This window comes from Lathyrus oleraceus, chromosome 1 (genome assembly GCF_024323335.1).
Source record: "Lathyrus oleraceus cultivar Zhongwan6 chromosome 1, CAAS_Psat_ZW6_1.0, whole genome shotgun sequence".
Classification (NCBI taxonomy): domain Eukaryota; kingdom Viridiplantae; phylum Streptophyta; class Magnoliopsida; order Fabales; family Fabaceae; genus Lathyrus; species Lathyrus oleraceus.
The window spans coordinates 67,576,702-67,585,299 of NC_066579.1; the positions used below are offsets into that span (position 1 = coordinate 67,576,702).

Sequence of the window (8,598 nt, forward strand, 5' to 3'; positions counted from 1 at the left end):
ACCGCACATTAGAACCACCACATGTGAACTTTTGTGGCTACAACAGCTGCTCGTGGAGCTTGGCATTAAACTAACTAACCCACTAAACCTATTTTCAGATAATATTGATGCCTACCTTTGTGCAAATCCAGTGTTCCATTCACGAATGAAGCACTTATCCATTGACTATCACCTTGTTCGTGACATTATTAGCAAATATGAACTCAAAGTATCTTATGTCCCTTTAAGTCACCAACTCGCATACTTGCTCACAAAACCTCTTTCAAGATCACGTCATGAATTTCTTGCCTTCAACATTCTATCATTATAGCCTCGAATCCTAAAAATGATCTCTTTTAGTCTTACATATTTAACCACCCTTGCAAGAAAACCATATTTAACCTAATATTCAAATTTTAATAGTTTTAGTCTTTTAGTTTATTTAAATTACAAAATCAACATTGAGATAAAATCATACATATTTTAAAAAAATAACTGGTTTGTTAATATAATATCAAATTAAATTTCAATATTTTATAGGATAATTTCACAAAATTATATTTTTATTATATCTTATTGACTTCTAATTCATTTTATATTCTAAAAATAATTTTAACCAGTTAAATATGATATAATAAGTTTTAAAAATAATCTATCATATTTTAATGTATTATTAAAAATTAGATATATGACTCACTTGTTATAGTTTTAACTTTTTTTGTATTTTTAAAATTATTTTTTATGAGAAATTTTAAAAAAAATAATAAAAGGTATTTCAAATCTCTTTTTTATAAATTAAAGGATAGTTTTGACATCTCAATAACTTAAATAGTAATTATTAATTTTTTAACATATTTATAATTACATGATTTTTATATATATATATATAATATATATATATATATATATATATATATATATATATATATATATATATATATATATATATATATATATATATATATATATAAAATTTAATATTGTAAAAGTCATAGAAAAAGATAGAACATTTAAAATAATATTTTATAAAAAACTATTTAAATTAATTTATCTTTTAAAATATATTTTAAATTTTTTTTTATAAATTATTCTTAATAAAATTATATAATATTATAAAAATATTTTAAAACAAAATCTAAAACAAATCAATCTTTAGTATTATTCTATCCAATCCTAGTCAATAAACAAATCCTAAATATAAACTTTCACCAAAAAAAATCATTAATTTCACTTTGACAAAAAAAAACTTTGGTACCACATACCTATTGTGAAAAATAAGACTTATGTTAAATAAAACTCAACAGTTATTGAAATGGAACTGTTTTATAAAACTTGATTACAACTTAGGAAAATAAACCGTTTTTGGGATCTACTAATAAGTTTTACTAAAACATTCATCCATTTTTATTTGTTTATTTATTTATTTATAGTAATAACTTTAAACTATAATAATAAATTCAATTAGATACTACAAAAAAAACAAAAAAAACTCAACATAGATCTATCTACTCATGAAGTTGGTTTTAACATGAATGAATGAAAAAGACACAAAAGAAAGAGACAAGAAATTGTGGTAGCAGTTTTTCTATTCAACTCTGTCATCATTTTGTTCTGTTCAATTTCAGACAACAACAAATGTTTGCATAAATTAAGGATTTTTTCATAACTGTTCTTCTCAGCTGACTTTTCAACTTCTCTATCTCTGAAATTTTCCAACCCTTCAAAATTTGTCAACTTCCAAATCATTTTCATCTTCTTCTTTAAAAACTTGCCTTACCCTTTTGAGTAGTTGACCTTGGTTTTTGATCACAAATTCATATACATAAAAAAAGTTCAATTTTTTGGTTTGATTTTGGTGCAAGCAAGGCATAAAAATGAGTAGAAAGAAAAGGGTATTTTCCATTGAAAATATTGAAGAGGTTGCTGTGGATTTCTTCAACTATCTTTTGCAGGAGAAGCCAAAGATTTCATTTTTCATTCCATTTATTTTGATTGCTTTGGCTATTGAAAAATGGGTCTTCTCTTTCTCTACTTGGGTTCCTCTTGCACTTGCTGTTTGGGCAACTATACAGGTTTTGCTCTCTCTATGAATCATTACTCTTGTATTGAATTGTATTCATATAAATATATGTACTTTGGTGAGAATTATCTTGGCTCATTAATTTGGTTCTGATTTAAAATGCATTCATTATTTTTTGGAATTTAGTTAAATTAGGGTAATTTCATGAGATGAGTGAACACATACTCAATCTAGTACTGTTATTGAGGAAACGAGTTAGTTAGTTAACAAGTCATTGACACTAGTCACAATACCGGCGCGGGTGTAGATGCTAATTTAATAAAATGGAAGTGATTGAATGTAACTATACGTGTCAGTGTTTAACGTTGTCTGATGTCGGACATCAGACACATTTTTTATCTGAAATGTTAGTGCTGCATATATCAGTAATGTGGGATTTTGTTTTTTAATTTTCAGTATGGGAGATACCAACGCAAACTACTTGTGGAGGATTTGGATAAGAAATGGAAGCGAATAATATTGAATAACTCGGTATCTTCTCTTACCTGTTTTTCCTTTGACATTGCCGATTTGTTTTGTTTATGAAGTTGACTTCAATTTCCTTTTCACATAGCCCATTACACCATTGGAGCACTGTGAATGGCTTAATAAACTGTTGACAGAAATCTGGCCCAACTACTTTAACCCCAAGCTTTCATCAAGGTTAAAAGCTATAGTTGAGGTGAAACTTCACCGCCTCTGCCACATACTTTTCAACACACTTTCAGACATGTACTAATTTTCTTCTTCCTTTTCTTTTCGCGTCTCTAGGCACGCTTAAAGCTCCGGAAACCAAGACTTCTTGTAAGTAAAACTCTCCTTTTTTTCATGACACTTTGGTTGACATGTACCGAACTAGAGAAATCCTTGTGTGTAGGAAAGAGTTGAGCTGCAAGAGTTTTCACTAGGATCATGCCCTCCTAGCTTGGCCTTGCAAGGGATGCGGTGGTCAACTATCGGCGATCAGGTTTTAGTTCTATTCACATTTCAAATATATTTGTCTTCTTCGCCTAATCTGTATTTTCTAGTTGTTTTGGCATGGAGATTTGGAATTGATATATTACACAAGATGTGAGATTTAGTTAAAGCCTTATATTTGTATTTGACAGCGAGTCATGCAACTTGGTTTTGATTGGGACACCGGCGAAATGAGTATTTTGATGCTTGCTAAGCTTGCGAAACCGTTAATGGGAACTGCACGAATCGTGATTAACAATCTTCATATCAAGGGGGATGTATGTAAAGCAATATTCTTTTCATTTTTATTTTTTTATTTTCTAACATAACAAAAGCTATATAAAGTAGTAGATTATTAAAAAAATAAGTTGGTTTGATTTTTTTTTACCTCATATTGATTTTTCAGCTTATCTTAACACCGATTCTAGATGGAAAAGCACTTTTATATTCGTTTGTATCGGCTCCTGAGGTGAGAGTAGGAGTCGCCTTTGGAAGTGGTGGAAGTCAGTCACTTCCAGCTACCGAGTGGCCTGGTGTTTCTTCTTGGCTGGTGCGTTTTGACTAAATTTAATATTATATTTGTAGTAACTAAATTGCGCGTATTTATATTCATGAGTGAGGAACAGTTGTTTTTACAAACATCAATTACATGTTTAGTCTTATAAGCTCATTGTCTTAGCAAATTTCTGAATTTTTTTCTTTTATTTTTTGCTAACTTTATACTTTTCCTGCATACAGGAAAAACTTTTTACTGACACTTTGGTTAAAACCATGGTGGAACCTCGACGACGCTGTTTCACGTTACCTGCGGTCGATTTAAGAAAAAAGGCTGTTGGTAGCATCATATATGTTAGAGTGATTTCCGCAAATAAACTTTCTAGGAGTTCCTTCAAGACATCTAGGAGGCAACAAAATGGATCAACCAATGGTTCTTCATCAGAAGACGTTTTTGACGACAAGGACCTACATACATTTGTAGAGGTAGAAATCGAGGAATTAACGAGGAGAACGGATGTGAGACTAGGCTCAACGCCTAGATGGGATGCATCGTTTAATATGGTTATGCATGATAATGCAGGAACTCTTCGTTTCAATCTTTACGAGTGTATTCCAAACAATGTGAAGTGTGATTATCTGGGAAGTTGTGAAATAAAGGTAATCTCATTGGTGTTCTCCTTTTGAACTAGCAACAATGGATATCAATTACTCATAAATACTATTTCGTGAATGTTGTGTGCTTTTAATTCTGCGGTGAAAAAATTGATTCTGAGTGAATTGACGGTGTAAAATTGATTATGCCAGAAAGTGAGGTGAAGGTAAAGTGATTTATGTTTGGATAAATTCTTGCAAAAGTGGGTTGAACAGAAAATTTCACGTTTAGACTCAAAACTACAAATTCTAGCTTCAAATAGAATCAATTATGGAAAGCAAAATCAATTCTACTCGAGAGCAACCAAACATGTCAAAATCAATTCTACACATCCATAATCAATTCTAAATGCTTCAAATAGAATCAGTTCTGGAAAGCAAAGTCAATTCTAAGTACTCCCACCGTGATACCAAACATACACGTTGTCTATTGCAGGAAATAGTGACCTGTTCAAATTCCGTTATGCTACAGCAATACAATACTGCTATAGAGTATAATCGTTATTTTAGAACACTTTGTACTATATAGCATATCACACTGAACAATAGCAATTTGTTCAAATTCTGCCATGCTATTATAGTGTTACGGCGCCTGATATAGACGCTATTTGACACCACTATCTTCGTTCAGACATGATTTTTTTCCGCCTTTATTTTCAGCAAGTACATCATGTCTTTTATTATATTATAGTAAGTTAATTTTGATGTCTTTGTGCAGATGCGGCATGTTGAAGATGATTCGACAATAATGTGGGCGGTAGGACCCGATTCCGGGGTTATAGCAAAGCAAGCACAATTTTGTGGAGATGAAATTGAAATGGTTGTCCCATTTGAAGGTGTCAACTTTGGAGAGGTACAATATTTTACGATTATGTAATAAGGCACAATTTTTTTACCTTTGTGAGTGAAGATAAAATTGGTATTTAACTACACACTCATTTATCTTACCTATTCTCTTAATATTTTAGTTGAAGGTGAGCATTGTAGTAAAAGAGTGGCAATTTTCCGATGGAACACATAGCTTGAACAATCTCCGTAACAACTCTCGGACGTCACTAAATGGATCATCAAATCTTCAGTTAAAAACTGGAAAGAAACTTAACATAACTGTTGTAGAAGGAAGGGATCTTGCTGCTGCAAAAGAAAAGTCCGGAAAGTTTGATCCATACATTAAAGTGCAATATGGAAAGGTAAGTAGCACTGCTTAGGACACTCTTCACTATATAAAGATTTGCCTTATCTTATTCTGTTATTATTAATCTTTTCAGGTTATCCAGAAAACCAAGACTTCTCATACTCCAAATCCTGTCTGGAATCAGACGATTGAATTTGATGAGATTAGTGGCGGTGAATACTTAAAACTAAAGGTATTTACCGAGGAGCTTTTTGGAGACGAAAACATTGGTAGTGCACAAGTAAATTTAGAAGGACTTGTTGATGGATCAGTCAGGGATGTATGGATCCCTCTTGAACGAGTGCGTTCGGGAGAAATCAGACTTAAAATAGAAGCCGTAAAGGCGGATGACCAAGAAGGATCAACGGTGCGTTTCTTCAGTCAGAAATTAGTGATTCTTTTATTTATTTAGGCTCAGTTTGGATAAACAGCTTAATTAAGCACTTAGAGCATAAACACTTATTGCTATAAGTGCTAATGTATAAGCTAGCTATACTTGAGAGCTTATGATAATAAAGTTGAAAACAACTTTCGGACATGTCATAAGGTGTTTACATAAGCTCTCCAAAACAATCTCACAAATGGTTATGTCACTAGATAAATTATAATAAGCTAATCCAAACATCTCTATAGTCACAAAATGAAAAAATGGCGCAAAAGGCTATTTGAGCATATATTTGCATATCATCTATCACTTTTATTTAAACCATTATCGATTTTTCACTTCTTGGATGTTGATTCTAACATGATTCACTCCTTTGATGATGACCAGGGTTCAGGCTCAGGAAGTGGTTGGATAGAGCTTGTTTTGATTGAAGGGAGAGATCTTGTTGCTGCCGATCTTAGAGGCACGAGTGATCCGTATGTTAGGGTACATTATGGGAATTTCAAGAAAAGAACAAAGGTTGGCATACTTCATCATTGGTTTCTCGAGTGTACTGATGTTCCACGGGTTTATTTAGACTCTCGAGTTTGATAACTTAACTTAATATTAGCTGTGACATTGTTTGACAGGTTATATACAAAACTCTAACCCCTCAATGGAACCAGACACTAGAGTTCCCCGATGACGGAAGTCCCTTGATACTTTATGTGAAAGACCATAATGCTTTACTACCTACATCAAGTATCGGTGAATGTGTCGTAGAATATCAAAGGTTACCTCCAAACCAGATGGCTGATAAGTGGATTCCTCTTCAAGGAGTGAAAAGAGGTGAAATTCACATTCAAATTACTAGAAAAGTTCCAGATATGCACAAGAGGCAAAGTATAGACTCCGAACCTTCTTTGAGTAAATTGCACCAAATTCCAACGCAGGTCCGCAGGAACACTTTCACTTTTTTTAAAAATCATTTTCATGTTGTGTTGTTATTCTAACATGATGTAAATTGAACTTTTATCAGATAAAACAGATGATGATCAAGTTCAGGTCATTAATAGAAGATGGAAATCTCGAAGGCCTCTCTACAACATTGAGTGAGCTCGAAACTCTGGAAGACACACAGGAAGGATATGTAGCTCAGCTAGAGACCGAGCAAATGCTTCTTCTCAGCAAAATAAAGGAACTCGGCCAAGAGATTATCAATTCTTCTCCTTCCTTAAGCAGAAGAAATTCTGAAAGTGTCAATTAACTGACCCTTGTATGTTTACTCTTCGAGTTTAATAACTATGCATTGACACTATAGACAGGTTTACACAGACATCAAATTATATTTTACTATCTTTCGGCAAAATGGTAAAATATAATCGATGTCTATATAATGCCAGTTTACAACAGTGTTGGTACAAAACTATTACACTCTTATAAATCATCGCCACGAGTATACTTTGTACATGTTTCTCATACTAGTTTGTCTTCTTATACCATAACATGTAGCTTGTACATTGTGATTTCTTCATTTTTTTTTGCTCTGGTTAAGTTCCTTTCTAAGTAGATGCTGTATTTACACTTGCACAGGAAATTATGTTTTATGATTCCAGGTTTCTATGAACTTCAATTGTAATATAAAAATAAGGATTGATAGTATTATAGTTGTTGTAAAATATTTTACTGATATATTAAAAGTCATTTTTACATGTTACATCTACATGCTTTAAATAAGAGAGAATAGAAAACCTAATGGACTTTGACTAATGGGCCTCATTACTAATAGAAATAATTACTATTTACAATCTAATATTTACAACACTCCCCCTCAAGCTGGTGAATGGATATCTATCATTCCCAGCTTGCAAGTAAGTTGCCTGAATCTTTCTGTTGGTAAGCCTTTTGTTAACACATCTGCCAGCTGATGCCCGGAAGGAACGTAAGATGTAGTTATCAGTCCACTATCCAACTTCTCTTTGATAAAATGTCGGTCAATCTCAATGTGTTTAGTCCTGTCATGCTGAACAGGATTATGAACAATACTAATAGCCGATTTATTGTCACAACAATTTCATAGGACCTTCACATTGTATCTTCAAGTCTTCTAGAATTTGTTTCATCCACAATAGCTCACAAATTCCTAGTGCCATAGCTCTAAATTCTGCCTCGGCGCTTGATCGAGCAACTACACTTTGCTTCTTACTCTTCCAAGCTACAAGGTTACCACACAGAAAAGTACAATAGCCTGACGTAGATCTTCTGTCACTCACTGATCCGGCATAATCCGCATCAGTGTAAGTTTCCATAGTTAGATTTCCACCTCTTTTAAACAAAAGTCCTCTCCCTAGAGTTGCTTTAAGATATTGTAGAACGCGGTCTACAACCTGCAAATGTCTCACCCTCGGATCATGCATGAATTGGCTCACCACACTGACTGCATATGCCAAATCTGGTCTAGTGTGTGCCAAGTAAATCAATTTTTCCACTAATCTCTGATATTGACCCTTGTCAACTTTGTCACTTTCCTCCTCAAAGCTTATCCTGTGATTTTGTTCAATGGGAACACTTGCAGGTTTGCATCCAAGTTTGTCAGTTTCCTGCAAAAGATCAAGCACATACTTCCTTTGAGAAATAAAGATGCCTTGCTTTGAGTAGGCTACCTCAATTCCCAAGAAATACTTGAGTTGCCCAAGGTCTTTCATCTCAAACTCTGCTGATAATTTCTCTTTGAGGAAATGTCTCTCAATCAAATCATCTCCTGTAACAATAATATCATCAACATAAACAAGAAGTACAGTCAGTTTTCCTCCTTGTGAATGTTTAAAAAATAAAGTGTGGTCTCCTTGACTTTGCTTATAGCCCAAACACATCATTGCCTTTGTGAATCTTCCAAACCATGCCCGAGGGGACTGC

At 33.1% G+C, this 8,598-nt stretch overlaps 1 protein-coding gene across 2 annotated transcripts; it reads left to right on the forward strand.

The window, feature by feature from the left end:
• The first annotated feature begins 1,515 nt into the window (after positions 1-1,515).
• LOC127115629 (synaptotagmin-5) lies at positions 1,516-7,399 on the forward strand. 2 transcript variants are annotated; one of them, XM_051047130.1, is made up of 14 exons: positions 1,516-2,051; positions 2,456-2,530; positions 2,613-2,720; positions 2,810-2,842; positions 2,916-3,005; positions 3,148-3,273; positions 3,402-3,545; positions 3,734-4,150; positions 4,863-4,997; positions 5,113-5,334; positions 5,413-5,685; positions 6,091-6,222; positions 6,333-6,635; positions 6,722-7,399. In XM_051047130.1, the coding sequence occupies exons 1-14, from the start codon at positions 1,854-1,856 to the stop codon at positions 6,947-6,949; spliced, it is 2,484 nt and encodes an 827-aa protein (XP_050903087.1). In that variant the 5' UTR covers positions 1,516-1,853; the 3' UTR covers positions 6,950-7,399. The 2 variants fall into 2 exon arrangements, with proteins under 2 accessions (XP_050903087.1, XP_050903089.1); XM_051047132.1 differs by lacking the exons at positions 1,516-2,051; positions 2,456-2,530 and having other exon boundaries at positions 2,683-2,701.
• Positions 7,400-8,598: the final 1,199 nt, after the last annotated feature.

Excerpts from the sequence above, each read along its gene's own strand:
- LOC127115629 (XM_051047130.1), top strand. The coding sequence starts at position 1,854 with ATGAGTAGAAAGAAAAGGGTATTTTCCATTGAAAATATTGAAGAGGTT. Across the intron at positions 2,531-2,612 it reads GAATAATATTGAATAACTCG|CCCATTACACCATTGGAGCA; the intron begins GTATCTTCTCTT and ends CTTTTCACATAG. Across the intron at positions 3,006-3,147 it reads GGTCAACTATCGGCGATCAG|CGAGTCATGCAACTTGGTTT; the intron begins GTTTTAGTTCTA and ends TGTATTTGACAG.